Here is a 27148-nt window from a genome sequence, read left to right as displayed (position 1 = left end):
CCGTCCGGACAACGCAGAACTCACACTCACCGCCCTGCTCCCTTTCCGGACTCGACCCCTCCAAAGTCTTTTTCTTCTCCTTCTCCCCCCGTCCATCAGAGTTCTGATTTCCCTTTCTCTTCTTTCCTTCCATCTCCTATCCTCCCCATCCACCTCTTTCCCTTCCCACCAATACCACAAATCAACATCACAATGGCTGCTCCCGCCCACAAGTTCAAGGTCGCCGACCTGTCCCTGGCTGCCTTCGGCCGCAAGGAGATCGAGCTCGCCGAGAACGAGATGCCCGGTCTCATGCAGACCCGTGCCAAGTACGCCGCCGACCAGCCCCTCGCTGGTGCCCGTATCGCCGGTTGCTTGCACATGACCATCCAGACTGCCGTCCTCATCGAGACTCTCACTGCTCTCGGTGCCGAGGTCACCTGGACTTCCTGCAACATCTTCTCCACCCAGGACCACGCCGCTGCTGCCATTGCCGCCGCCGGTGTCCCCGTCTTCGCCTGGAAGGGCGAGTCTGAGGAGGAGTACAACTGGTGCTTGGAGCAGCAGCTCCTTGCCTTCAAGGATGGCAAGAAGCTCAACCTGATCCTCGACGACGGTGGTGACCTGACCCACCTCGTCCACGACAAGTACCCCGAGATGCTCAAGGACTGCTACGGTGTCTCTGAGGAGACCACCACCGGTGTCCACCACCTTTACCGCATGCTCAAGGAGAAGAAGCTCCTCGTCCCCTCCATCAACGTCAACGACTCCGTCACCAAGTCCAAGTTCGACAACCTGTACGGCTGCCGTGAGTCCCTCATCGACGGTATCAAGCGTGCTACCGACGTCATGGTTGCCGGCAAGGTCGCCGTTGTCGCTGGTTTCGGTGATGTCGGCAAGGGCTGTGCCCAGGCTCTGCACACCATGGGTGCTCGCGTCCTCGTTACCGAGATCGACCCCATCAACGCCCTCCAGGCTGCCATGGCCGGCTACCAGGTCACCACCATGGAGAAGGCCGCTTCCCAGGGTCAGATCTTTGTCACCACCACTGGTTGCCGTGACATTCTGACTGCCCAGCACTTCGAGGCCATGCCCAACGACGCCATTGTCTGCAGTAAGTACTTCTGAAGCAGCCCACGCATTAATCATCCATCTAACCGCTTGTTCCACAGACATTGGCCACTTCGACATCGAGATCGACGTCGCCTGGCTCAAGGCCAACGCCCAGAGCGTTCAGAACATCAAGCCCCAGGTTGACCGCTTCCTCATGAAGAACGGCCGCCACATCATCCTCCTCGCCGAGGGCCGTCTGGTCAACCTTGGCTGTGCCACCGGCCACTCTTCCTTCGTCATGTCCTGCTCTTTCACCAACCAGGTCCTTGCCCAGATCATGCTGTACAAGTCCGGTGACGCTGCCTGGGGCCAGAAGTACGTCGAGTTCGCCAAGTCCGGCAAGCTCGAGGTCGGCGTCTACGTCCTCCCCAAGGTTCTCGACGAGGAGGTCGCCAGACTCCACCTTGCCCACTGCAACGTCGAGCTCTCCGAGCTCTCCAAGGTCCAGGCTGAGTACCTCGGCCTCACCGTCGAGGGTCCCTACAAGAGCGACATCTACCGCTACTAAGCGTTTTCTCTTTAATATCCAATCTTCGAAAGTTGGATTTCAACACTCCGATTAATGACTTCAACGAGCTTACACCATAACATTTGGCAATGTGTGTTCTCAACAGCATGACTTGCATGACACATCTGGGAAGGGAATCTCGGTTGGGGGCGGTTACGGGCTGGAACTCAAAAAAGTTGGGGGGCCTGGCTGCGAGATTTTTCAACAAAAAATAGGCGTTGGCTTGTGAATAGTGATTCCCCAGACCATGGCATTTGTATTTGTTTTCTGCGGCCCGAATTTGGGAAAATGGGACTCAACCCCCGGATGGGATATAGGGGTTAAGGGTAGATCAACTCTAGGACTAGGGCCCGTCAACCGTGGCCCGGCATAGACAATATATGTTGTCCTCTGAGAACTTGTAATTGTGTGCAATGTGACACTTCTGATGGTGATGTCTCAGTGAGCCTTGAATCTGCGAGTCTTTGCAGTTGTGGCAACATCTAGAAGCCACAGAGTTGTCTGGTGGTGCGATGAACCAATGCTTGGAGTCTATGTTACCATGAACGATGCGCCAAGTCTCATTACGAATTCATAAAGCCAGTCTCTCACTCATGTCTAAGCACCAGCAACAGTCTTCTGCTCCGGCACCACGCTGTTCAGCTTGCCCTCGTCTACGGCGCGGCGCACGTTGCCAATCGCCCACTCCTCCATCTTGACGGTGGTCTCGAGCGTGTAGGTCCCCATGTGCGGCACGATGAGCACGTTCGGGTTCGCGAGCAGGCCGGGGTGGACCTCGGGCTCGTTCTCGAAGACGTCGAGGCCGGCGCTGCCGACCTGGCCGCTGTTGAGGGCGTCGACGAGGGCGGCCTCGTCGATGACGGCGCCGCGGGCGGTGTTGACGATGACGACGCCCTTCTTCATCTTGGCGAACTCGGCGGTCGAGATGATGTGGCGGGTGTGCGGCTGCGTACGTCTTGTTTAGTGGCATCTTTCAAACATGGGGAATAGACGGATGACTTACGTTGAGGGGGAGGTTCAGCGAAATGACATCGCTCGAGGCCAGCAGCGTGTCAAAGTCGACGTACTCGGCGCCGGCGTCCTTCTCCAGGTCGTCCGACAGCCTCGTGCGGTTGTAGTACCTCACGCTCATGCCGAACGCGCGCGCCTTCTTGGCCATGTTGCGCCCGATGCCGCCCATGCCGAGGATGCCCAGCACCTTGCCCTGCGGGTCGCGGCCGAGGGCCGGGGGCGGGCTGCCGCGCCACTTGCCCGCGCGCAGCGTCAGGATGGACGCGTTGAGGTTGCGGAGGGCGCCGAGCATGAGCCAGACGTTGATGTCGGCCGTGGCGTCGTCGACGGCGGTGGGCGTGTTGGAGACGAGGAGGGGCGTGGGGGCGCGCTGTGTGCAGGCGGCGACGTCGATCTGGTCGTAGCCGGCGCCGTTGTGGCAGATGAAGCGCACGGAGGGGGGCAGGGCGGCGACGAGCTCGGCGTCGATCTTGCCGATTATCTTGACGCTGGAGAAGGTGCGGTAGATTGCGACGACGCCGTCGAGGGCGCCGGAGGCGCATTCTTGGAGGAACTCGGGGCGGGAGGTGGATTTTGGGGTGATGATGTCGGCGACGGTGCCGAGCGAGGACCAGGACTCGTGGGCGCTGGAGGGTGTCAGTTGAGGTTGGATGCGGATTATGAGGGGAGAGAAGCTTACTGCTCGATCTTGCCGAGCTGGAGGACCTTTGGCTTCGTCATTGTTGCGAGGCGTGCGTTGGGTAAATGGATTGGATGCTGTGTGACTGAAGCTCTGGGAGGAGTACGGGTGTGAATGGTGTCTGAGAAAGCTCGACGCGATGAGTTTACATACGCAGTGGGCTTGACAAAGTGGAAGGATTTGACCTTGGGAATGGTCAGTATTTGCACCTTTCTGAAGTGTATCGGTGACAACATACCAAGGCCAGAGGATTGAGTTGTAGGGGCCAAAAAGTTGAGATACAAGCGATGCAGCGATGATGATGATGTTGATGTTCTCACTACACAGCTGCCCCTCCAAGAACCGGCGCCGGCGCGGGGTGACCTGCTCAAGGCGGAGGGTCCGACTTGGAAGGTGGGGGAGGGGGATTGTCGGTGGGGTGAACTCAATTGGGGGACTCGGGTTGGTGAGTGTGATACCTAGGTACCTTAGGTAGGTGTAGGGCGGACTTGACACTTTGGAAGGTTGAGGTGTGTTGCTGTTCTTATGTGTTTGTAAAGAAGGAATGGAACCTACTGATTATGACTTGGACGAAAATCGCAACGAAGCAGAGACTTCATCAGTACCGATCTTATCCATGGACTTATTCCAATTCGTCGCGGTCTATCTCAACGGCTTGGAAGATGAATCGGGGAGAAAGCCAAGTCAGCACTCAGTATTATTCCCATTCCATCACAGCAAGAAGCCGTCCAATTACCGCTGATGGCCCTGCTTCGAGGCCCAGGTCTCCCAAGACCCCAAGAATCTTATCCAAGACTCTTATCCGGTGAGATTTGTCTCGGCCGGGTGGTCAGTGGCCAAGCGCCCGGTACGCCGGCCGGTATCGCAGCCCGTTTGCCGTGTACCGTCTTGATGGTACCTCTCGCTACCGTCTTCAACCCCTGCGTAATCAACTTCCATATCGGGCCAATTGCAAGGCACATTCCCGAGGGTTGGGTCGTCAGAGTTGAACATTGCAGAGTCCCCCGAATGGGCCGTTGGACCAGCTCTCTCACCGGGGTTTCGGACCGGCGAAGCCTTCCGCCTTGGGCCGGGCCTGTTGTTGCGTCGCTGACATGCAGCCATCGATGCTGTGGTGTTTTCCCTGTGAGTTAGGGGATACCATTCGTTTCGGCCATGCAACACCAATATCGGGAATCATCGTCTCGTCTTCAGCTGGCGTTTGGGTCATTTTCCCGTTCCCTACTGCGAGCCCACTACATGTCATATGAGCCAGTCCATCCTAGGATGCCAGACGCAGCAACGCTTGCTAATGATATCCTCATCACACGGAGCTGGGACCCGACCTGTATGCAACTTTGTTATTGTTTTAGTTATGCTGGTCTACCCAATAAGGGACCAGGGACTTGTCTATAATCGTACAGAGCTCTGGCTCACCCAGACCCAAGATCCGGCTCGCCCAAGGAGTCTTTGGACAAAAAACCTGCCCTCAACCATTCCCAATGCTCAACCTCACACTTCCTTCTCTCCACCGTTTTTTCTTTTCGCCAGACCCGCACCGCCATGCCTGAATACCACTAATTTTAGTTGGACATATTGTACAGTACAATGCCATCGGCCGTGAAATATACTAGGGGGACGAGCGGCGCGGTGCCGCCCGCATGCAAAGGAGAAAGGAAATGAAAATCAAAGGATTGAAAAACAATGCTTTCCTTCCCTCCCCTTTCAACGCCATAAAAACACACACACACACAAAACTTTTTTTGGGTCCCTTCACCCTTTGAGCCTGGAAAATGCTGCAGAGTTCGATGCTGAAAGATGGAGGACAACCGGTCGCGTGACTGATTATTGCTGTCCTGGGATGGCTGAGCCCCTCGCAATGTTGACACCCGGGCTGATGAAAGATCGAACGGCGATCTCACTGAAACGGCGGACAATATTTGTCGTTCCTCCTGTGACCTGCGCCTCATCTTGAATAAACTTGTTCGCCACGTAAAGCCGGTTCTTAGGGTCGGACTCGTCCATGTGCTGGGGAATATTCCTCTCAAAGCCTGGTTCAACCCTTGGGGAGATCTCGCGGGAGATGGCAATCGAGTAGATGAGATCACGGTTTTCTCTGCCACCCAGTTGCAGCCGGAGATTGCCAAGGATTTCGTCGCGCTTGGCGGCATCGTGATGGCACAGGTACTGAGCAAGGTTGTGCCAAAACTCAAACTCCTGCTGGCGATGCGGGTTGGCGTCGGGGACGGGAGGTGCGAGGGGGTTAGAGGGCAGGAAGTCGCCGGAGAGAAGTGTCTCGAAGACCCTGACTCTATTGGCAGCTTCCGTCAGATCCTCGGGAGAGGGCAAGAATTTCGCATCCGTGTTGGCCGTCATGGTAGCACCGCTGCATGGCATGCTGGCGAGGGCCCAGATCAACCGGGCCTCGAGAACTCCAGAATGGGCCATCTGAGTGTGGTCATTGGCGGGGACGGCCTGAAGGACTTTGACGAAGGATGCGAATTGGCTGATGATTGGCTGGTTGTGCTCGAGAGCGAATTTGCCTTGAGCATCCTTGGCATGGAACCAGTTGGTTTCGAAGAAGGATTGAAGGCCGACGGCGTACACCTCGTTGTAAATGCTGATGATTTCGCCGAAAATCTCCGGGGTGAGGGCAATCTCCTGGGTGGGAGCAGCAGGGCCCAGGAGGCCGATGAGCTCATCGATTTTCATCTTTGTAACTACAAGTCTCGTGTTAGCACACAGCCATGAGTGCAGAGCAACGCTGAAAGAGAGCAAGGAATGTACAATAACTGCGGGAGGGTCGCACCTCTGAGATGGTTGTCGAAGCCTGCCCTTTGCTCGGCCGAGAACGGCTGATGATGCGTCGAGGAGATGGTGGCCTGAGCGGGTAGACTTTGCAGAGCCGGATCTATCGGGGCCGCGAAATCGTACGAGTTCGGCTCAGCCTTGACGCTTGATGCTGCCGAAGACAGAGCGGGATCCAGCGGTGCGTGAGAGGATGCGACGGTGGCGTTATATGAGCTGGGGAGGACCGCGGGCTGGTTGCCGTATGGGTTGGACGAGGCGACGGACACGGGAGCCGGGGCAGCGGGCGTCGACGGAACGGTGGGAACCGTCGGAGGGACGGACGACGGCACGGACGGGATGGTCGGAGTCGGCACGCGCTGGGTATTGGGCGCGGGCTGGATGGCGGAAGGACCAGGCTGCTGTTTGAAGATTGGGTCGTAACCCAAGCACTCGCGCTTGGACTTCTTGCAGTTGTTGCAAGTGGGATGCGCCTCGTCGCACTGATGGGGTTGGTTAGTTTGAGTGCAGAGAAAATTAACGAATAGATGCAATGAATCAAAGTGCGGCGATTGGGGACGTGTGCGAATGGGATGCCTTGTCGGTGAGAGTCGGTGTCGGTGTCAATTGAGGAATGAAGTGGGATGGATGAGGTAAGGCAGCGGCGATAGGGTAAGGTAGTCGGTGAGGCTAAGAAGTAGGTACGCCGATCGGAGCCGGTCGGAGAGGGGCTGCGACTGCAAGTGAGGTGAGGTGAGGTGAGGTGAGGATAAGGTGAGGCGACGCGACGCGAGACCAGCCGAAACGTGCTGTGGGCGCGGCGGGCATTGGCATTGGCGTTTGGCGTTGGCGGTGTCGGGTGCAGTGCGGTAGGTTCTTCTGCAGGAACGGAAGATTGCTCCTCCCTGCGGGCGCGGGCGCGGGCGGGCGCGATCCCGGGACGCGGACGTGGTTCATGGCTCCTCGCTTCGCAGTAGCTCCAAGTCAAGCGAGAAGCGACATTCAAGCGACCGTTTTTCCCGCGAAACCACGACTCGGTTCGCTTATCGTAAAGTTTGTTTCTTCACTCTGCCTCGCGCATTTCCTCTTTCCTCAATTGGGTGCCACTGACGAGCCCCCGAACATTCCCCAATTGCGGTGCAGGCGCAATGCGCCGCGGCGAGATGTGAAGGGAGGGGAGAAAAAAAACCATGTCATGGAAAATCACACTACTAACCTTGATGCGACGCTTGCGACACGTCAAGCAACCCGTCTTCGTCCGGCGCTTAATCTCCTAGAAAACAGAAAAACCCAGTCGTCAGCTCAAGTTCCAACTTGTGACGACTATCAACCACCCGTAACCTCCGTAACGTACCTTCTTGGGACCTCCGGGACCGCGCATCAGTCTAGGATCGTGGTGGTGGCCTGGCGGGAGAGCATAGCGCATGCTGTTCATATCCTGCGCCAAGTATGGGTTTTGGACGCCCGGGGGCAGGTAGTAGGGCATGCCGGCGTTGGGAGCCATTGGCATCTGCATGGGCATAGGCTGGTGCTGCGGCGCGGCCGAGGGGTAGTGGTGATCGAGACTCTTCATGCTCGGGAGAGAGGGAACAGGCGCGCCAGGACTGGCTCGATAGGGATCGGGAGGAGGCTGGGTCGGTTGGTGGTAGGCGTACTGGCCTTGCGGCATGGGAGAGGGGAAGTTGTTCGGGCTCGGGTAGCTCCTCGGGTGGCCAGGCGGCTGGTTGTTGGCCATGGCGGGCGACGAAGACGCCCTCGCGTCACCGTTCTGCTGGTGGGTAGGAAGCGCAGGAGCGACGGCGGAAGGAGCAGGCGCAGACGCGGGAGGAGGAGCACTCGCAGTCGCAGTCGCAGTGACGGGCGCCGGTGCAGAAGCGGTCGCGGACGCGTTCGCAGGTGCAGTGGACGTCGTCTCGGTAGGGGCAGTCGGGGTCGAGTTGAGGGTCGGGGTCGCGGAGGGAGGAGGAGGAGGAGGAGGTGAGGTCGAGGTGGTCGGGGGAGGGACAGAATTAGTAGAGGTTGTCGAGGAAGCGACGACGTCGTTGGCATCAGAGGCCGAGACGGGTAAGGGTACAGGCGCAGCAGCTGTAGCTGTAGCTGTAGCTGTAGGCGTAGGTGTAGGCGTAGGCGCAACAGACGCGGGAGCTGTAGCAGCAGTAGTCTCGGTAGAGGCAGGAGCAGGATCAGAAGCAGCAGCAGCAGGAGCAGGAGCAGGTACAGGCACGCTTGTTGCAGTGCTGGCACTCGTGCTGGTGCTGATGCTTGGGCTGTCTTCTTGAGCCATTTCGATTTTAATTAGAAATTTTTATGGAGCCACGATTGGATTTCTGAGGTAGACCAGGGGAGGAGGCGTGTATGGATGCGTGGATGCGCGACACCCTGGGCAGAGAAGGAGAAAGGGTGACGGGAGAGCTGCGGAGGAGGAGAAGGAGGTGCTGTGAGCGTGTCTAGCCAGTGTGAGAGAGAGAGAGAGAGTGTGTGTGTGTGCGTGCCTTGTGCCTTGTGCCGTGAGGTGGTGGTCCCTGTACAGCGAGCGAGCGAGAGAGAGCGGCGCGCCTCGAGAGATTTTTTCGCGTGTGGTGGTCTCTCTGTTGCTTGTCCACCACCACCACTGCTGCTGCTGCTATGCTATGCCTAGGCCTGGGAGAGGAGCGGGAGGGGGTGCGGAGGAGCAGCAGCAGGAGGAAGGGTACGCGTAGGGGGGTCGGTGGGTGTGTGCGAAGCGAGGAGGAGGTCTCGCGGTGTCGACGAGGAGGAGCAGCAGGAGGAGGTTGCTTGTCGCTTGGTGGTCTCGGGATGGGGGTGTCGTCAAAGACAGCGCGATGCGGGTGCGGTGCGGCGCGGAAGCAAGGTCAGGTCGTCGGAACAAGAGAAGAAGCGAGCGAGTGACCCCGTAAGGAGGAGGAGGAGGAGGAGACGGGACTGGGCCCAAGGAGGCAACGCAACGCTGGGTACGGATACGCAAGGCAAGGCAAAGCAAAGCAACGCAGCAAGGTAGGTAGACAAGGCCGCCGATATGCAACGATGTGCAAATCGTATGTGCAAACTGCCAAACAACCTAACCTATGGAGACGGGAGAGGTGCTGTCGGGGGCGCGGAGTGTGGTGGGTTGTCGGCCGAGAGAAGGACTGGACTGGACTGGTCCTGGGCGACTGGCGACTGGCGACTGGAGGAGTGGATTGGACTGGATGGACGTGGACGTGTGGACGTGGAGTCTGAGAACTCTGGAAGGAAGGAAGCTGGTTGGAGCTGCACAATTTTTTTTTTTTTTTTTTTTACCTTTCCTTCCTTGCGCGCGACGGGACGGGTACGGATACTGGGCTGGATGAAGGGACTCGTCCCGTCGGTACCTTAGCGCGCAGGGAAGGTCGCCAACAATGTCAATGGACGGACCACCACGCCAGCCAGCCAGCCAGTCAGTGCAGTGCAGTGCATCTCAGCGTAGGTACAGCCAGTGCAAAAAGCTCTAGGTACCTCTATGCAGTAGGTAAGGTGAGAATAGGCTGTTTCCCACGCGAGCACACACAGCGCGGAGGGGCCAAGGGGTGATCGGGGTGTCTCTGTACACACTGCACTGGCACCTCTACGTAGGTACTCACGTCGGGCAAGGTACCTCGAGCTGAAAATGTGCAGGCAAGGTACCTTCGAGAAAGCTGTTCCAAGTATTGGTTGGGATTGGTGAGATATTGGTGCGGGTGGGTCTCCAAGGCGGCAGAACGAGAAGGGGCGATTCGTACTCTGTTCTCTTCTCTTGTATATACCAGGGAGGGATATGAACGGACATGTCCTGCACCTACCTCACTCTCACTGTACGGATACTTGTACATACATGCCTTCCAGAACATCCACGGTCCGACAACTTCAGGGACGTGGTTGACGGAGGAAGAAAAAGAGGAGGTGTCCCGTCAAGCACTGCATGCCCAAGGGTGCGTTTTACGGGGGAGTTGTTGCTGGTTCTCCGTTATGGGCTCACTCAAGCTCAGGTTCAGGCAGAGAGACTGAGAGAGGCAGGCTCAGGTATCCGTAGCGGACGTCAGTTCAGGCTCAGGCTCAGGCTGGCTCGGACTGGCAACAGAAGTACCTTACCCAGTGCTACTGAGAGCAGGGAGGTCGAGTTGCTCGGAAAGTACAGGCGAGGGCGCAGTTGACGGGCCGGCAGCGTGGAGCGAGTTTGGGGCCTGGAATAATCGCTTCGATATGGGCCTGTTCCTAGTCGACGAGGGGAGGGGAAGGGGAACGGTTTGCGGCCCTGTGCCTGTGCCTGTGCCTGTGCCTGTCCTGTGCCTGCGCGCCCTGGATCACTGGCTGGGTGCATGCAATGCCTGTCGTGTGCCCGTTGTCTGTTTGTCGTTCCGTCCGGTACCTGTTCCCAGGACGGTGGAGAGAGCCGCGCCTCCTGAGAGGCCAGATGGGTCAGGGTCAACTCGACTGTGTCGGCCATTGCAGGGGACCGTTCGAGATCAAGTGCGCCGGCGGGAGCAGAGTGGGTGGGCGCGGTGAAGAAGTGGAATCCCTAGGTGCATCGGAAATGCCTAGGCTTTCATCTGCATTTGTACGAGTATCCGTACTTGCAAACCACTGAGGGCCGGAGAGAACAAGACCAATGAAAGGATAAAGGTCAAGATTTAACGTGTTGATGGTTGGTGAACGGACCAAGCTTTACCAGGGAGTAGAAGAGAAAGATGGGACTCGAGTCAAGGTGAGTTTACGGTGAGCCTGGTAGGGAAATGCCAGCCGCGTGGAATAAGAAAACGGCGCCAAGCCATGCCTTGGGTTGGGTTGGGTGCCGCCTTGCCTTGTACAGTGCAAGTGCAAGTGCAAATGCAAGTGCGAGAGCCAGGAGAAGCAATGGAAGGAAGCAACAGCTGGGGAAGCTCTTTCCTCGGAAAACACTTGCTGGCCATCGGATTACACGTAATGCTCAACGGCCATTGGCTGCAGGCTCGACAGTCGACAGAGGTACGTACTCTGTGCCTGGTGGGAGGGACGGAGGGAGGTACGAATAAGCTAATGGAAGCTGGCCGCTGCTACCTAGGCTTGCTAGGCTTGCTAGGCTTGCTAGGCACCTTAGCCCGGGCGGGCGAATCTTGACACTGACAGCATCTGCTTTGGGCGCTGTGCACCACTAGGGGATTTTAGCTCAGTGGAATCCGTCCCGACCATCCCACTGAAGTGCCTCACCTTCCAGGGGCGGTTAGCTTCCGTCCCGGACTTTGAGCCACGCCTCACGCCTCCTCCTTCTCCGACTCCCAAGTGGCATCATGCTCCGTATTCCCTCTACCTCGACCTCGGACAGAACATCACGAAAAGGCTTGGCTCTAACCAAACAAGTCGCTCGCCTTCGATCAAACGGCGCCTCTCACTCTGCTGAAATCTGCTTCACAACGATAGCCAGCACTGAATCTGCGACTCGGAAGAGGGGCTCCCAACTCCTGACGGCCCCGTGCCGGCCCCCAACAGGCCCGTTTCTGTGGCTGGAATGCCCCCCAAGACTGTTAACGCCAGAACAACATCGAACCATTTGCCCCCCTCGAGGCCCCCTCTCTCAAACATCCCCGGCCAATCCCCAGCGGTCCTTTTGCATACCGTCTGCGGGCAGGCAGTCACTGGCAGCTCACAGGGAACGTTGGGTGATGTACCGACGCTAGCTATGTTAATATCCGTGCAACAACGCTTACACTGCTACTTTTACTGCTACTGTGCCAATGTAGGTAGAGTCGCACACGTAAGAGACAGTACTCACTCTCCCGTGTTCTCCAGATGATATCAGTCGCTGTCGAAAAAGGAGATATGGCCGTGGCAAGCTACGCAATTGCGTCCTGCATCTGGGCAATAATCTGGCAATAATCAATATCAGCCAAAAAGTAAGCCTGAATAAGGTCACGGTGCATTCCATTGGGAAGGTGTTGCCCATGATCGATGCCTGCCCACCTTACTTCCATCAGAGAGAGGGACACTACATAGTACTAAGTAGTACTAAGTGGAAAGAGCAAAAAAGGGAAAGAGGATACTTTGGCAGGACCTTCCTTCAGCCTCCGAGATACCTGCCTGTCAGGTCCACTTCGCCCTGCCTTAGCCTCGTCTCGCAGCTGAGTTACGTAACCGGCTACCGCTCCGTCTTGTTCCACCAGCAACCGCGGTCGCGTCTCCTCCACGTACACTTCCTACCTAAGGTACGGATACTCGATTCCTCGAATCTCCATCCAATTTCACCGCCTGGGCCCAAATGCAGCAAAAGTCCGTCCTCTGCCCTCCTCTGCCAGCCTCTTCGCATGAACTTGCAATTCCACCAAAGCCACACGCGCAGCAGATCATTGAGGCGCTGCCTTGGCCTGGTCGATGGTCAATTTCAGCCCTGGGCTTTATCGGCCAGAATCGACATCATCGTCATCTTCCAGAACATCACCATCTGCCAACCCCCAACTTCCGCATCTCAATCTGCACCACCGCTCCTCATTTTTGTGGTTTGGTTCTTGTTCATCGTCACCCACCCCCCCTTCGCAACCTTCCTCTGGCGACCACACACCTGGGCCGTCTCGTCTCGGACCCTACCGCCAATCCGTCAAACCCTGCCCTGTCCTACCTACTACACCTTGCTCTGTTTGCTCTCGTCGCGACAGGCCCGTCTCCTCTCTCCCCCTTTCTGCGCCTCCGTCTTTCCCTCCTCCCCTGTCCCCCCTCACATGCCCACGCCCCCAGCTAAAAGTTGTCAGGGCATCCCGAGCCATTGGCCCTGTTCACCACCATCACCACCGAACACCGAGCGAGAGAGAGAGAGAGCCACAATCTCAGACCGGCCGCCCATTCGGGTGACTCCTGCACAGGTCCAATATATTCCAATCTCTAGGGGCCGTCAACCTTCTACGTCTTACTCAGTCCGCCGCATCACGCTGCAAAACCAACCTCTTCAAGGCAGAAAAACTGCCTCGCCAGCACCTGAGCAGTCATACTCAAGAGTCATCCTCGGCCTCAACTGATCAAATGGACACCTGGCAAGATACGGAGTACGGCGTACGCGCACCTCGAGTTGACGCCTTGCAAGTCCCATTACACCTGAAGCTCCGAGGAAGGGCATGTGACGCCGGGCGTTGTCCATAGATGGCATGTTCACTGATATCCCGCTATTCCGCCTCTTGGAGATTATCCGTCAATCGACTCGCTCGAATTCCTTGAGAGGCTTTCCATCAGCAGTCACCATCAAGCACAACCCAAGCTGTTCTTCTCGTTGGGAACAGCTTACTTCATCCCGTTGTAAACAACGCTCCAATCCCGTGTCTCCTTTTCACCGGGCATCATCCATGCGTCCGACATGCTCGCAGCCCACCCACACGACCGGCATCCCCTTTCAGCCTCTGCACCTCGTACCCAATAATGGCTTCTCGAGGCTCATCTCCAGCCGTCTGTGCTTCTTCATGCGTTCATCCAGGGTCAAGCTCTGCCTCCTCGCCAACCTTACTTCTGACCATTGGGCAGTACGCAATACTTCGTCAATCTCATTTGCAATCTCTGCTTCCTGCTGCCACTATTGCTGCATCGTACCCAGATGTCATCAAAACGATCCACGGCTCTACGTCCCAGGGTGACATTGTGGTTGCACAGCCAGCACCATTCCTGGACCATGTCATGTCGCCTCGCTTCGTTAATCGCCCACGTTACAACGCGATTTTACCTCTTCGTTTCCCCGCAAACTCGGACGGGAGCTTTTTTTATGTCTGGTGCTTGCTTGTGTGTCGTTGTGTGGCTTAGACCGAGAGCGATCATCACTGTCGCTGACAGTTCGACTTCTGATCCTGCGCCTGTCCTCGAACCGAGCCGGCTTGCTTTCCCCGCCGCACGAATACATATGTACGAATTGCAGCGGCCCTCAACAGCCCCCCACCGATGCCATCTTCATCTCACCTCCCCTGGGAGCTTCCAGAACATCATTTGCCTTGGGGGCCTTGCATCGCATCCCCTTTTCTCGACTGCAGGCCTGCCGCCACGCAGCCAGACTAGCGTTCAGTGGCGTAGGGCTCAATCATAATCATGCATCTCGGCTTTTCAATCTTCTTTTCCCTCACGTTGCAGACGGGCCAAGTCCGCGTTGCTTGCCAGAGATATGTACATACGTCGGCGGCCGCGACCGGGCCTATGCCGGGCAGCCGCCTCGCATGACGGATGCTCGCGTCCTGGCTTCCGGGGCTCTCGTACCTGAAGATCCTTTCCCACCTGTGTCTCTTTCATGTCGGTCGTAGCCCTGGTCTTCCCGTCTTCTCGGCGGCCCCAGCTGCCGCCGCGAACCGGAGCCAGCTGCTGATGCTGGTGCTACTACCGGGATATTGAACTTTTTTAGCGACTGCTAGGGTTCCATTCCATACCACCGATGGTTCCGAAGGCAGATCGTTCCGTTCCCAAATATCACTAAGAAACAGCGCACCTCTTTTTTTTTTCTGCCTCTTCGTATGTTGGATGCCACACCAATATGTCGGCTTTTATGGCCGAAAACGACGGACCACGTAACCTCGATTCGGTCTTCTTCCGACCTGTAGTATTGATATCACGGCTGTTATGGTTCATTGGCAATCAAACAAACGGTCATTTGAAGCTTACAGAAAAGCTTGCAGAGAACCTCACATTTTGCCAAGTAACTTCAGGGGTGTAAACGGCAGCCGAAAACATGTTGATGCTCGCAGCTCGACTGAGAGGTGAAATAACAATTTCACAAGGAATCTCTCGTGCGCATATCAAAGGGTGAAATTAAGAGCTACATATTGAACAACCCGCGGCCACGGACCGGAGACGATCAATAACCCCTCGGCCGGAGCCTTGTGTGCGGACGCCGATCCCATCCCAGCCCCTCCCCCGTCCCCTCAACTTAATTCCAGTCATCGTAATCAGGCAGGTTCTCCTCGTAGTAGACCTCCTCGACGCTGCTGAAGCCAACGTCAGGCGCGTCGTACGGCCACGGCTCGCCGTTGCCGCTCGCAAAGAGCGCGAACATGGCGCCCTCAAAGTTGGGATACCCGGGGTTCGCGCTCATCTGCCGGGAGCTGAACTCCTTCACCCACGTCGGCGAGGTCGAGTTGCTGCCGCGGGAGTATCCAAGGGAGTAAGTCAGAGGAGCGGCGCGAATGTGCAACGTGAGGTCCGAGGGAATCGTCGACTGGCCCAGAGGGTACTCGGTTGACTGGGAAGTGTCAGCTTTGGCCCGCGATACAAATTTTGTTTTCTCTCGTTTCCCTCATGTGGCGGGAGAAGAGGGGAGGTGGTCTTACGTTTGGCCGCGTGTTGGCCCCATCCGACGTCGGCAGCAGATCGACGTACAAGCATAGTCCGGTCGTGTTCCAGCAGCCCCTGACGCCAATGTCCTGATGGTTGACCTCACTTAGGTACGACGCGATGCCGACGGACTGTCTCGGTCCGAGACCCTTTTCTGTCGGCAGCAGCTTCGCGGAGAAGGTCATGTTGAGCGACGTCTGCTTGTGGAAGACCGCGGCCGGCGTGTCGCGGTCACCGAGCGTGAAGACGTTGGGGTTGAAAACGAGACCGCCCGACGACGACTCGTTGGCCACGATCCTCTTATCATTGCTCGCCGCCGACGACTTGAGACGAAAGTTCTCCGTGTATGGCGTACGAACCTGGTACCAACTCAGATCCAGCTCTGCCCCTGAAAAGTTGTCCGTCCACTTTGGCTTGGGAAGTTGCTGGTCGGGCCCCCCCTCGATGCTCTGGCTCAGCATCAGAGGCTCCCCGCCGTTCATCGTCGGCCAGCCGTCTTCCCAGTCGACCTTGACGAGGAACGCCTCGCGGCCGAGCACCGACCTCCCGTTGACGTTCCTGCGCGCCAGGAGGGAGGCGTACCACTCGCCGTCGGGGGTGTCGGTGAAGGTGGCGTGCCCGGTAGACTGCACCGTGAGGTTCTGGTCGGCGCCGTTGTAGATGAGCGGGTTGTTCGGCGCGCTCTCGAACGGTCCCTCGGGCGACTTTGAGCGTCCGATCGTCGCGCGGTGGCCTGTACTCGTGCCGCCCTCTGCGATCAAGAGGTAGTAGTAGTCGCCGCGCTTGAACATCTTTGGGCCTTCGGGGCGGGCGCTGGCGATGTTCGGGAGCGTGCCGTTCCAGAGGCTGCGGTATGGGCCTACGCACTTGCCGGTAGCCAGGTTGATCTCGCACTGCGTGATGCCCCAGAAGCGGTCGTAATTGTTGTTCACGCCCATGAGGTTGAGGTACGTCTTGCCGGCGTCGACGTCGTGGAAGATGTCCGGGTCGATGCCGTAGGGCTCCGCCCACGTGTAGTCTGACCAGGTGACGAGGTCCGGGGACGAGATGTACCAGATGCGCGGCCAGGAACGCCAGTTCGGGTCAGAACCCCAGCGGGTCATGGAGGTGATGTAGAAGAGGCCGTCGTGGTAGGAAAATGACGGGGCCCAGACACCTTCGCCGTGGGATATGCCGTATATGGGCAGGTACTCTGGGGTTTTGAGTACGTGAGAGACGAGTTCCCAGTTCGCCAGGTCTTTGGACTTGTAGACTGGCACGCCGGGAAAGTAGGTGAAGGAGGAGACGGCCATGTAGTACGTGTCCTCGACGCGGAGGATGGCTGGATCCGGGTTCCATCTGATTGTATCAGCAGAATGAAGACTTTGGAAGGATGAGGCGAAAGTGAGTTTACCCTGGGAGAACTGGATTCTTGATGGCTGAGACACCCGCGGCGAGCAGCAGAGCTGCGGCGGCCCTGAGAAGCTTCATCGCGACAGTTGGTTTCTTGGTCAATGAACGAAGACCATCTCACAAGCTGGAAAACATCACATATAGCCCGCACCCTTTATACTAAGCCCCGGACACGGAAATGCACCTCCATGCAACGACATCTCCGGCCGCAGCCCGGCGTTCGGGTCCGGAAGATGGGCCGACGCGGGGCCAGGGCGGGGGACCAGCGCGGGGTTCGCGCAGCGGGGGACCGGATAAAAGCAGGGCGCATGCCAGATCCGACAGATCTGCCCCTCGTACAACACGTCATTGTGCCAGGACCGATAGGCGGAATTGAGATGCACCGGCCTGCGTCGACGGCCTTGGCGGAGGGCCAAGCTTTCCTTCTACCGGGCATTGAGCAAGAATCGTCGCGTCGAGTGCCGATGGGTGTTGTGTGCTCAAAGTATGTCAGGGCCCCGGGGGTTCGGCCACGGCATGCGGTCCAATCATTGCTGTGTGGTAAAGGTCAACATGGAAAGGGGAATTGCAGCGTCGTATTGCAGCGGGCTGAGACGAACCTGGCAATCAACTCGCGAGAATGCGCCTTTCTCTTTCTCAGAGAGATCGAGCAGTCGCAAAATGGTAGGTTATATAATCGTGATCTCTTGTTTGCAATGCTCTAATTCTCTTGATGGTTGATCGGATCGCCAGTTGAAGAAGACACCGACACGGCGATATGTGCTGTCCTCGTTGGGTGCAAGGATGAGACCACGGGGGTAGTCTCCCTCGTAATTCGACACATGGATGCAGAGAAGACCGCCATAGTCGTCCCAATACGGCCAGTCTACAGCGTCCAAGGAGGTAGACTCATGACCGTCCGCGTCGAAGAGTAACTCGAGGTGTCTCCTAGGGCCTCTGGTCAGCTGGCTTGGGTCGAAAGAAATACAATTCAGCCTCAGGAACCCAGCGGTGATGGCTCCGTATGGCGCAATGTCGTTGCACAAGCTGACCGAAACCTCCTGGATGTCTGGATCTCGGGGATCTGTCAACTCCCGATCGGTTCCTAAGTATGACTCGTCAAAGTCAGCTCTCATGGTCGTGACGATCTAAGCGTGGAATTACCTGCGCAGGGAAAGTTGCATAGTTTGGCCAGTTCCAGGAAACTTGTCCTGTGTAGCTGGCCCACGACCACGACGGTGCTATGTAGGACGAATGCAACGCGCGCTCCTTTCTGGGCACCCACAAGAGCTGCAGAGGCAGCTCCTTTGTGTTCCACAAACCTGCGACATACAACGGCAAGGCTGGTTTCTCCGGATTATTGAAGAAGGACGCTGCCATGCGCGCGATGCCGGCGATGGCAGGCAGTCGGTCCTGTGGTACGAAGAGGACCCTTGATGTATAATCATTGAGAAGGCGTGCCCACAAAGTCAGTCTTCGTAGTTCTGCGAGATCCCGTCAGACGAGGAACCAAGTATGGGAAGTTTTCTTAGAGGCCTGGATACCGTATTCTTGCCTCCACTGAGGGCTACCCACATGCATGTCTCTTCGATAATCGAATATCTCGGTCCGAAGGACGTTGTGGCCCACCGAGCGCGTCTGATTTGCGCCTCTGGCCATGCAAGACCACCAGATCCGACGTTCCCCAAAGGTGGCTAACCTCGTGGCCATGATTGATTCCTGGAAAGTCCAACCTCGGGCATCGATCGGGAGATCTTCTTGCTGTGTGGGCGGGACGAGCTTGAGGTAACTGGCAACGTCTCTCTTTTCACCGAAATGTACGGGAAAGTAGAATTGGGTCAGCATGTTCGTGTCCTGCTCGTCATTTCGTGATAGAAATCCATCGTGACAGCTCTTGGCTCTCGCCGCAGAGATTGTTAAGACGGAGTTGGCGTAGTAATCTGCCATGTGTTGGACTTCCTTCGCCAGACTTTCGGTGTCATCCTGTACGATGCAAAGGCTGTCTACCCAGAGAAGACCGATTCCCAGTTTTCGCGTGACAAAGATGGCATCTTGTATAGTCTTTGGTAATGAAGTGATCTTGATCATGTCTTCGTGATGTGAAAGATTCAAACTCGTCGTCTTCACAAATTGCTCAGAGCCCCAGCAGTAAGAGAGTGCCACATAGGGGTCGGTTCCTGTACTGCTCAATTTGGTTATATGAACAGAAGTCATGTCCCCAGTACCGACGGAGATGAATCGCAGAGGGCGAACCTCGGTCTCCTGCCTGCATTCATCTTTGTGACATTCCAGACACCAAGCCAGTCGACGGCGGATCTGCCCAATACCGCTTTCTACGTCCGAGCTACCATCGATGGTTCGGAAAACCGCTGGTTCTGTGGCAGTCTCCCCTGGAAACTTTTCAGCTCGAGCGACTGCCACCTCTGTTCATGGAACTCACCTTCGTCCGACTCAACATCAAGACTCGGCATCGGCAGAAGGTAGTGACGCTGGCCATCAGTCGTTCGCACTACTAAATCACAGCGAAAAACATCCGCCAAGTTTTCCCGAGAAGAGTTTAGGATAAACTTCATCTTGACCTGCAAGAGCCTTTCAATCGGTGACGACGATCTAGCAATATGCTCTCTCAGCCAAGCGAAGAAGGGACACCCGGCATCGGCAGCTTCGTGGACAGCCTCCATGTCTCGCTGGAAGTCATTGCGCCATACTCTGTGAATGGTTAGCCTCGATGCAAATGACAGCGAATGTGACTCACGTTGCTCTTCGCTTCCGATCCTCCTCCGAAGGCGATATCAAAAGCGACGAGCAATGGCCACAGGTGTGGTGGTGTCCGGTCGGTGAAGTATTCAGGGAGCTCTCGACTACGTCTTGCTCAGGAGTCTCCATGCTGATACCGAGCTCTTTTGAACAAGTTGTCCTCGAAATGTCCCATGCCTTGTTTGGACTAATTCAAGATCATAGAGCCGCTTCATTTGGGGAGAAGAGCGCGATTAACAAAGACGCGGGGATTTTCGATTTCAGCTCAGCCCCGGCGACAGGGGTGTGAGTTGCCGTTGACATGTTTTGCATGTTTAGGCTGCTACGGGTGTAAGCGGAAGGTGTCCAGCGCCAGGCGCTTAGAATCGCCTAGCTTCTTGTGGTGATGCAGGGGAAGATCTTCGTTGGAATCACTTTAGTGTTGAACCTCAGACAGATGATGCAGAACTGGTATATTGTATGTAGACGAAAACATTAATTGAGTGTGAGATCTAAACCAATGACTCGCCCCCAAACAATGCATGAACCCCTTTAGCACTCGTCGCCGTTGATAAACACACTCCAGTGGTCTTTGCTGTGCTTTTGGCCGTTGTCTGACCCGTCCATGCCCTGTCGTGCATAGTGATCCTTGCCGTAGGGGTCCTTTTGCCCATTGTCGTTCGTCAGGTGGACACCTTTGCCGCAGACCATGCCAATGTCGTTGGCGTACTTGGCGATCTTGGACCAGGGCACCTTGACCGTGCGGCGGCTGTTGTTGCAGAAGTAGACGCCGAGGTTGTAGGCGCAGGAGACGCGGGTGCAGCGACCGGGGCTCTGGACGGCGTTGCCGTCGAGGCCGTTGAGGTACCGGTAAGCGCCACCGGCTTCGTCGCGGCCTGTAAGCCAGATCTTCGCCGTCTTGGAGAGGTGACCGACGTTGCAGACGACGCCATCGACCTGGTCCTTACGGGGAGGCATCAGGTTGCCTCGGACATAGTTGGGAGGAAGAAGAGCGTTGGAGCGAGCGTCGATGGCTGCGGCGCTGGCGCCAGTGATGGCGGTGATGAGAAGGGTGAGAGTGGCAGTGAACTGCATCTTGGTTGGTTGTGGTGGTTTGAAGCTTGGTGGAAGCGGATGTGTAAGATGAACTTGGAGGAATGTGAAGGTGCAGGGAAGACTTTGATGTGGTTGCGATGCTCTTTATATACCCTATAGGTCGACCAAAGAGGTCTTTCGAGGGCCGTCCTGACCCTCATAGCGGTTTGAACATCCAATCTGTAGAGTTTTACGCCACACTATGAAAGATTCTGTTTATACTTGAACAGATGCCTACTTAGTATTCTGATCCCCTTGAGAGTCATACGGCAGTCAACAAGGTGCGCCTCCAGGCGGCAAACTGCGAAGAAGAGAAGTTAGAAGGGAAGAAAGATTCATAAGTATTCTGATACTGTTTGTGATATCTTAGAAAGCTTTGATCTAGGTTCGAAAGAATATCATTGATCTATCTAGTCTGCTTAAAAACCTTTCTAAATCAGCAAAAACCTCTGTATCGGTAATACCAGATCAGTTGAGGTAGCATCTCGCCCTGCCAAATCTTCAATGGCGGTAACTAGCTGTCGTAAATGGGCTTGCCTTTGGTGGAGATGGGGGCCGCTGAGTTTTGCAGACACTGATGGTGGCGGACGATAAAGGTCTGCTTTTTTTTGCCATCGCCTCAGGTATTGAAGCATGAAGGACTCCGACCCGATTATGTATGGCTTCAAGAGGTCTGTTAGAAGTTTGCCTGTCTTTTTGCCCAGCTCCCGGGCCAAGTCTCATTTTAGCCGATCGTCAAGGCTGTGTGTTTCTAAAGGTAGGGGATAAAAAAGATGAGCACTTGGGAATCGAGTTGATCATACGGAATAAGTTTTACATACAGGAAGAGACAGTGTGTGAAACCAGTGTCGTCGAGAAATACGTGTATCTGAAGACGCCAGCACAATATGGCTAAAAGATCACTCAAACAAACACAAACGTTCAAAGAATCAAGCCCGACTGACATTTGATTACTTTCCTTCATCGTAAAAAAAACCGTAGTTCAAGCATAGAGGGTTGTCAACCTTGATAATTGAGTTTTACTACCCGGGCTGAGGGATTATAGACGACAACTATGCTTTGATGACAGCAACAACAGGAACAACGGCGACATCAACTATGATAGGGATTGCAATAAGGTTACCAAATAGGAGAACAACACGAACCACGTGGATAGCTAGATAGGTAACCCTTCTAACTATTTTTAACTTTCGTGTAGTAGGTTACCGCGTACGGGCACACCTTTTTGACTACTGTGTAACTCTAAAGGGGAAACATGCGTTACTCTTCGCCAGCCCTCCGACTTGAAGCGGTGTTAAGCGTGAACATGAGTGGCATGTCAGTGAGTTGACAATGTGGTACCCGAAAATTCAGGTTACTACCCCTCCCGAACAAGTTTGCAGGCCTTTTAAATTTTCACTGCAATCAAGCCTATAGTCTTATCTTGATGCAGAAAAGGTAAGCGTCATTGGTTCCAGACCCCTGGTGGTGGTGGCCATGCCCTACTCTCAGCTCATGCAGGTTCGGCATCTCAGAACTGCGTCACGCGGTCCCTACCACACCCTCCCGGGAGCCCATGGTAGCAGTGACAAAATCAGACTCATACCTCCGCCTAAAAGACGAATCCGTAGTTGAAATCTCAGCTCGCAAGCATGTTTTCGCACATCGGCCCCACGAGTGGCGCGCGCACCTCTGTCACCAAATGACGCTGACCCTGCTCGTCTCCCTCTTCCTTCCGACGGCAACCTCCGCCGAGCCCGCCGCGACAAGAACCTGGGTCTCCGAACCCAACGGTCGTGGCACCTTCAGTCTTGTGAGCTCCTGTATCCTGACGCTCACAATCTGCGTCTGGACGGCGCTCCACCTCAACGTCCCCGCCGCGCGCTCCACGGCCCGGAGCCGGGCGCTCGAGCGGGCCAAGTGGGTCCTCTACGGCATCTTCGCGCCGGAGATTGTCGTCGCGACGGCGGCGGCGCAGTACATCATCGCGCGATGGCTGAAGCGGGAGATTGAGAAGGACGCTGCCTACCGGGGAGATGCCGACGGGCTTTCGAGGCACAAGTGGGACATGACACAATGCTTTTACGCCGTGATGGGCGGGTTTGTGGTCGACAGACCGGCTTGTGGAGAGGAGAGCGGCGGCGAGAGAGTCACGCTCACGCCGGAGGGGGTCCGCCTCTTGTCGTTTCTTGGGAAGCTGCCCGAGATTCACGAGTCCCAGATAAAGGATAAGAGCAAGGCGGACTGGATGGCCAAGTCGCTGGTTTGCATCCAGGCGGGGTGGATGGTTGCTCAGGTCGTTGGGCGCGTGATTGAGCAGTTGCCTGTGTCGCTGTTGGAGATAAACACGTGTGGCCATGTTGCGTGCGCGGTGCTGTTGTATCTTCTTTGGTGGAGTAAACCTTTGGATGTCCTTGACCCGACGGTTGTGGGCCAGGGACTTGGGGATGTGGTTTCGTTGATGTCGGCGTGTTCGTCTGTTAGCGCGGTTGACGGAGTCACCGATATTCGATGTTTCATCTATTTGCCTGCAGGCTCGGTGGAGGGGGGCGGAGTGCGGGTTGCGGGAGATGCCTTGCACCAAGATAAGAGGGTTCTCGTGACAACTCACTTGTCGATTGGGTCGCCTGGCTCTAGGGATCCATCTAGGTTTCTTGGATTCGATGTAAGCGACCTTCGGCCGCGTCGGTCGCCGACTGCTCTCAATCCCCAGACAAGAACTGTGCCCCGGTCTGCGTATGAGTACCACATCGACCAGGGCAAGCAGACTGTCGCGACAGAGTGCCTCCAGACGTACTTTGCGCCTCCGTATGAAGAGCTCACACTGCACCACAGCAGAATCTACTGTCGGAGAGTATTCCCCGATGTTCAACAGGGGAAGGGAAGCTTCAAACCAATCAACCCGGACTTCTTGAAACAGATTGCACAGGCAGCAGACGTCCTATGGGCACAATGCGTCGATCGAAAGTCGTATGCCCCCTACTACTTCACCTCGGTGCCCACTATTGGCGTTTTCCTCGGCGAGACCGACTACATCGTACCTCACGTTGTCAATTTCCCGTCAATGACGAATTTGGGGCTTGGCCAAGTCAACGTCCATCGCGACGTCTTGCGTTCCGTTCTTGCCTTGACAGCAGCAGCATACGGCGGGCTTCACCTCTCTGGCTGGGTGGACTACTTCCCTACTCCGGTTGAGCGTACGCTCTGGCTGGCCTCTTCGCTGACTATAGCATGCTCGGGGGCCATCCTTTGGATCTTCTTTCTCGCGCGTCAAATTTGGCCAAGATTTGACGTATTTGTTTCCGGGACGGCTCCAGGGTCACGTCTGACAGGCTATGGCCACCAGAAACCCTGGATGAAATCGGTGAAGTCGTGGGTTTTGGGTTCCGTGTTGGCGATATTTGCTGTAGCAAGGGTATTCTTGGTTGTAGAGGCTTTCATCAGCCTCCGTCAAGCCCCCGCAGGCCTGTACGACACGCCGGAGCTCTCTGCCTTCTTTCCGCACTTTCAATGATAGCAGTTGCGGGGATGGATAGTCATTTGCCCTCGAGCAATAGCTCGGCATTATTGTTGGTAGATTGATAAATATACATCCGATAGTTTCGTCAGATCGACATAGATAGGAAATGTTTTGTTTGTATGGGATAGCCAGCCTTGACTGAACGCCTCACTGGAGTCTCCGGGTATCTTCTGGTCCAAGCAAGCCTCCAAATGACATAAGAAATGAGATTAAAGTGAAAGTGGAAAGAGGTTTTGAATGAACCACTGCCTCATGCAGGATGTGGGGGTTTCTTGAACTTCCAGCCTTCAAGCAGCCGAGCAATTTTGATGTGTTCCTTCTGCCTGGCTAAGCCGGCAGGAGTACCTTGTCGATAGGTAGATTTTGTCTTGTAGTCAGCTAGTGTCTCGAAGACTGCACTTGCATGCGTCATCCTCGCGCCTCGTTGTAAGAGCAGCTTCACCGTAGTAGCATGGCCATTTAGGGCTGCATAATGAAGTGGCGTGGCGCCGTGGTGATCGCGCTCGTTGGGGTCGAGGCCCAACTCAATTAGGAACTTCATCATCGCAGGATGGGCCGTACTCACGAAGAGGAGGTTTCCGCATGACTTTGATCGCTCTCGGAGGTGGGCGCCGCCGGCGAGCAGAAGGCGGACAGTGGCAATGTGTCCAGCCTCCGCTGCAAAGAATAGAGGTGTGTACCCAGGCCAAGTCCTTGTGTCGAGATCAACACCAGCCTTAATCATCGTTGCAATCACATCGTTCTGTCCTAGGTGAGCTGCTTGGTGTATCGGGGTCATGCTGGTTTCTCGTCTCAGGGGTGCAGTGAGATCTGCTCCGCCTCGGACGAGAGCCATTGCAATGCGCGTGTTCCCGGCTTTGAGTGACTGGCAGATGATTCTTTCTGCACCAGGTGCAGCGTGGTCGACATTTGCTCCGATTTCAATCAGGAACTGGGCCGCCTCGTAACACCCCAAGTGCATTGCAATAGTGAGGGGAGTCTCACCGTGCTCTGTCAAGGGGTCGATGGGCGAGTCGGACTTGAACAAAAGATGCAAGATCTCAACTCGGTTCTTGTGGGCTGCCATGTGGATGGGTAGATACCCTTCGCCGCCGACGGCGTCCAACCTCGCGCCCCGAGAGAGCAAAAGCTTCATGGTGCGTAGGTCGCCGGCAGCAGCCGCAGCGAGAAGCGGAAAGTTCCCTTTTGTGCTGGGGTGGTCGACATTAGCGCCCGCCTGGACCAGCACCTCGGCAATATCAGGGCATGCCATAGCGATCGCGAAGGTCAGAGCGGTGTGTTCGTTGACTCGCCGATCAAGATAGGCGCCTTGGTCGGAGAGAAACTCCACCAAGGGGCAGCTGCGCATTGAGATGGCGACGTGGAGTGCCGTGCGTCCATTGTGCAAGCGAGCTTCCAAGTCTGCGCCGAATTCGAGGAGCCTCTCTATGGACTTGAATCGGTAGTTTTGCACAGCTGCTAACAATGGCGTCCGCCCACCCAAGTCTCGGCGGTCAACGTCGGCTCCAGCATGTATCAGAACAGCTAGAGTGTCGTCGTCTTCGTTTGAAGACATGGCAGCATAGTGAAGAGCTGAGCACCCCAATGCGTCTACCGCATTGACTGAAGCGCCGAGATCGCAGAGCAAGGAGACGTATTTGTCTGAGAAATCTTGTTTGACAGCAGTGATGAGCGCCGTGTCGCCATCCTCGCCGCGGTGCTCCAGGTCTGCTCCCGCGATGGCGACGAAAGTCGCAATCGATGGAAGCTGCCGGCTGAGAGCTCGACGTAGCGGGGTGATCTTGGATCCAAAACTAGGCGCATTCGGGTCGATCCGTTGCAGCAGAAGCTTCACGACAGTGGCCTCGTCCCCTCGATCGATGGCATCGTGCAGCTCCTTGGTTGTTCGCATGCTCTGTTTGAAAAGAGTCCCGGGCTTTGGCCTGAGTCTCCTCAGCGCGGAGTGGACTCCGGATACGTCGCAAACAGACGAGACATCTGGACGGTTTCGTGGCCCGATTGTTGACAGACGCAATCGACTGCCCTTGTTCAAAACAGCCGGGCTTATAGCACAGTCCCACGGGACGAGGCGGGATGAGTGCATGAATGTGGAGTGGTTCTTGGACGTCACATGCTCGCTGGAGAGTGTGAGTGTCGATCGCAAGCCCGGGAGGGGGGATTTGATTTACCTTGGAACACAGTTCAATAGGAAAGCGAGAGATTGACGGCTTGTTCTTAGCTGGCGATGGATCTGCCTTAGAGTGTCTTCGTTCCAGATAATGGTGAGTTGGCCATTGGACACGTCGACGGCGCTGTCGCTCGTGGCAGGGCGGATTCGCGCGCTGTAGAAGTCGAGCTGTGAAAGATTGGTCGCGACGGCATCCAGGGCTTCGTGGCAAGATTCGTCGAGGAGAACGGGGTCGAATACGAGGGTCTCGGGAATAGTCTGACGGAGGTACTTGAATCGTCGAAGAGCATCGGTGACAGCCTTGCATTCTTTGGCGAGCGCAGCCAAGGTGACGGGAGCAGTGTTGAGACTGTTCGACATTTGAGCATATCGATCGGCGAGAAGCTGGGCTGTCCTTATCAAGTCGGCCAGGCCGGCACCGGGCAGACATCCCGGGGAGTCCATCGCCGGTGACCTAGGTGGCGAGACGCATCGATACGATAGGGCATCAAGAACGAGAAGAACCAAGGTGAGGGTTTCGAGAGAAGATGGAGCTCTTTTGTGCAGCAGAGGACTCGCTCGAGGAGATGAGCAGCGTGATCGCGGGGCCAGGGGGCCAAATCTGGAAACGACCCATTCCGAACCAAAAAGCAGGACGATGTGGTCGATCCCAAAACGGTAGTTAGGGCGATGCTAGGCAGGGGAAACTATTGGAGACCATTTGGCGAAATGAGGCAACTGGCGAACCCAGGTGTCTGGATCGTCGCCAAGGGCGTAGCGGCAGATTAGTGCGCGACCTGACACCATTGTCCTGAAAGTCAATCCAGGTGATGAATATCGATGTCGGTTTCGAGCTAGAAGGACGGGAGAGAGACGGGTGAAAATGGGGAGAGGCGATTCGGGTGCTGGTCCCCAGGCGGCAAGGAATTGGGATCATCGCGGCGGGAGACGCGCCGGCGCCTTACTCAGTTCCATCACACTGCGAGT

General features: G+C 56.1%; 7 protein-coding genes across 7 annotated transcripts; 2 read left to right on the top strand and 5 right to left on the bottom strand.

The window, feature by feature from the left end:
- Positions 1-192: 192 nt before the first annotated feature.
- On the top strand, positions 193-1600 carry SAH1 (Adenosylhomocysteinase; the record flags this gene model as incomplete). Its single annotated transcript, XM_036642127.1, has 2 exons — positions 193-1093; positions 1152-1600. The coding sequence occupies 2 exons, from the start codon at positions 193-195 to the stop codon at positions 1598-1600; spliced, it is 1350 nt and encodes a 449-aa protein (XP_036493769.1).
- Positions 1601-2197: 597 nt separating this feature from the next.
- CGCS363_v010277 (putative 2-hydroxyacid dehydrogenase) lies at positions 2198-3331 on the bottom strand (the record flags this gene model as incomplete). Its single annotated transcript, XM_036642126.1, has 3 exons — positions 2198-2545; positions 2604-3237; positions 3291-3331. The coding sequence occupies 3 exons, from the start codon at positions 3329-3331 to the stop codon at positions 2198-2200; spliced, it is 1023 nt and encodes a 340-aa protein (XP_036493764.1).
- Positions 3332-5114: 1783 nt separating this feature from the next.
- On the bottom strand, positions 5115-8340 carry CGCS363_v010276 (putative transcriptional regulatory protein; the record flags this gene model as incomplete). The annotated part of the gene is made up of 4 exons (XM_036642125.1): positions 5115-5989; positions 6079-6559; positions 7273-7329; positions 7411-8340. The coding sequence occupies 4 exons, from the start codon at positions 8338-8340 to the stop codon at positions 5115-5117; spliced, it is 2343 nt and encodes a 780-aa protein (XP_036493763.1).
- Positions 8341-14910: 6570 nt separating this feature from the next.
- On the bottom strand, positions 14911-16784 carry CGCS363_v010275 (Non-reducing end alpha-L-arabinofuranosidase BoGH43A; the record flags this gene model as incomplete). Its single annotated transcript, XM_036642124.1, has 3 exons — positions 14911-15222; positions 15311-16652; positions 16708-16784. The coding sequence occupies 3 exons, from the start codon at positions 16782-16784 to the stop codon at positions 14911-14913; spliced, it is 1731 nt and encodes a 576-aa protein (XP_036493762.1).
- A 590-nt stretch (positions 16785-17374) lies between these two features.
- Positions 17375-19571, bottom strand: CGCS363_v010274 (uncharacterized protein; the record flags this gene model as incomplete). The annotated part of the gene is made up of 5 exons (XM_036642123.1): positions 17375-17800; positions 17850-18169; positions 18230-19075; positions 19126-19394; positions 19441-19571. The coding sequence occupies 5 exons, from the start codon at positions 19569-19571 to the stop codon at positions 17375-17377; spliced, it is 1992 nt and encodes a 663-aa protein (XP_036493761.1).
- A 2626-nt stretch (positions 19572-22197) lies between these two features.
- CGCS363_v010273 (uncharacterized protein) lies at positions 22198-24009 on the top strand (the record flags this gene model as incomplete). The annotated part of the gene is made up of 1 exon (XM_036642122.1): positions 22198-24009. The coding sequence occupies one exon, from the start codon at positions 22198-22200 to the stop codon at positions 24007-24009; it is 1812 nt and encodes a 603-aa protein (XP_036493768.1).
- A 256-nt stretch (positions 24010-24265) lies between these two features.
- Positions 24266-26626, bottom strand: CGCS363_v010272 (putative ankyrin repeat protein; the record flags this gene model as incomplete). Its single annotated transcript, XM_036642121.1, has 2 exons — positions 24266-26132; positions 26184-26626. The coding sequence occupies 2 exons, from the start codon at positions 26624-26626 to the stop codon at positions 24266-24268; spliced, it is 2310 nt and encodes a 769-aa protein (XP_036493767.1).
- Positions 26627-27148: the final 522 nt, after the last annotated feature.

Source organism: Colletotrichum siamense (genome assembly GCF_013390195.1).
Source record: "Colletotrichum siamense strain Cg363 chromosome Unknown KSG_Cg363_contig06, whole genome shotgun sequence".
NCBI classification, from domain to species: domain Eukaryota; kingdom Fungi; phylum Ascomycota; class Sordariomycetes; order Glomerellales; family Glomerellaceae; genus Colletotrichum; species Colletotrichum siamense.
This window is presented reverse-complemented; position numbering and strand designations above follow the sequence as displayed.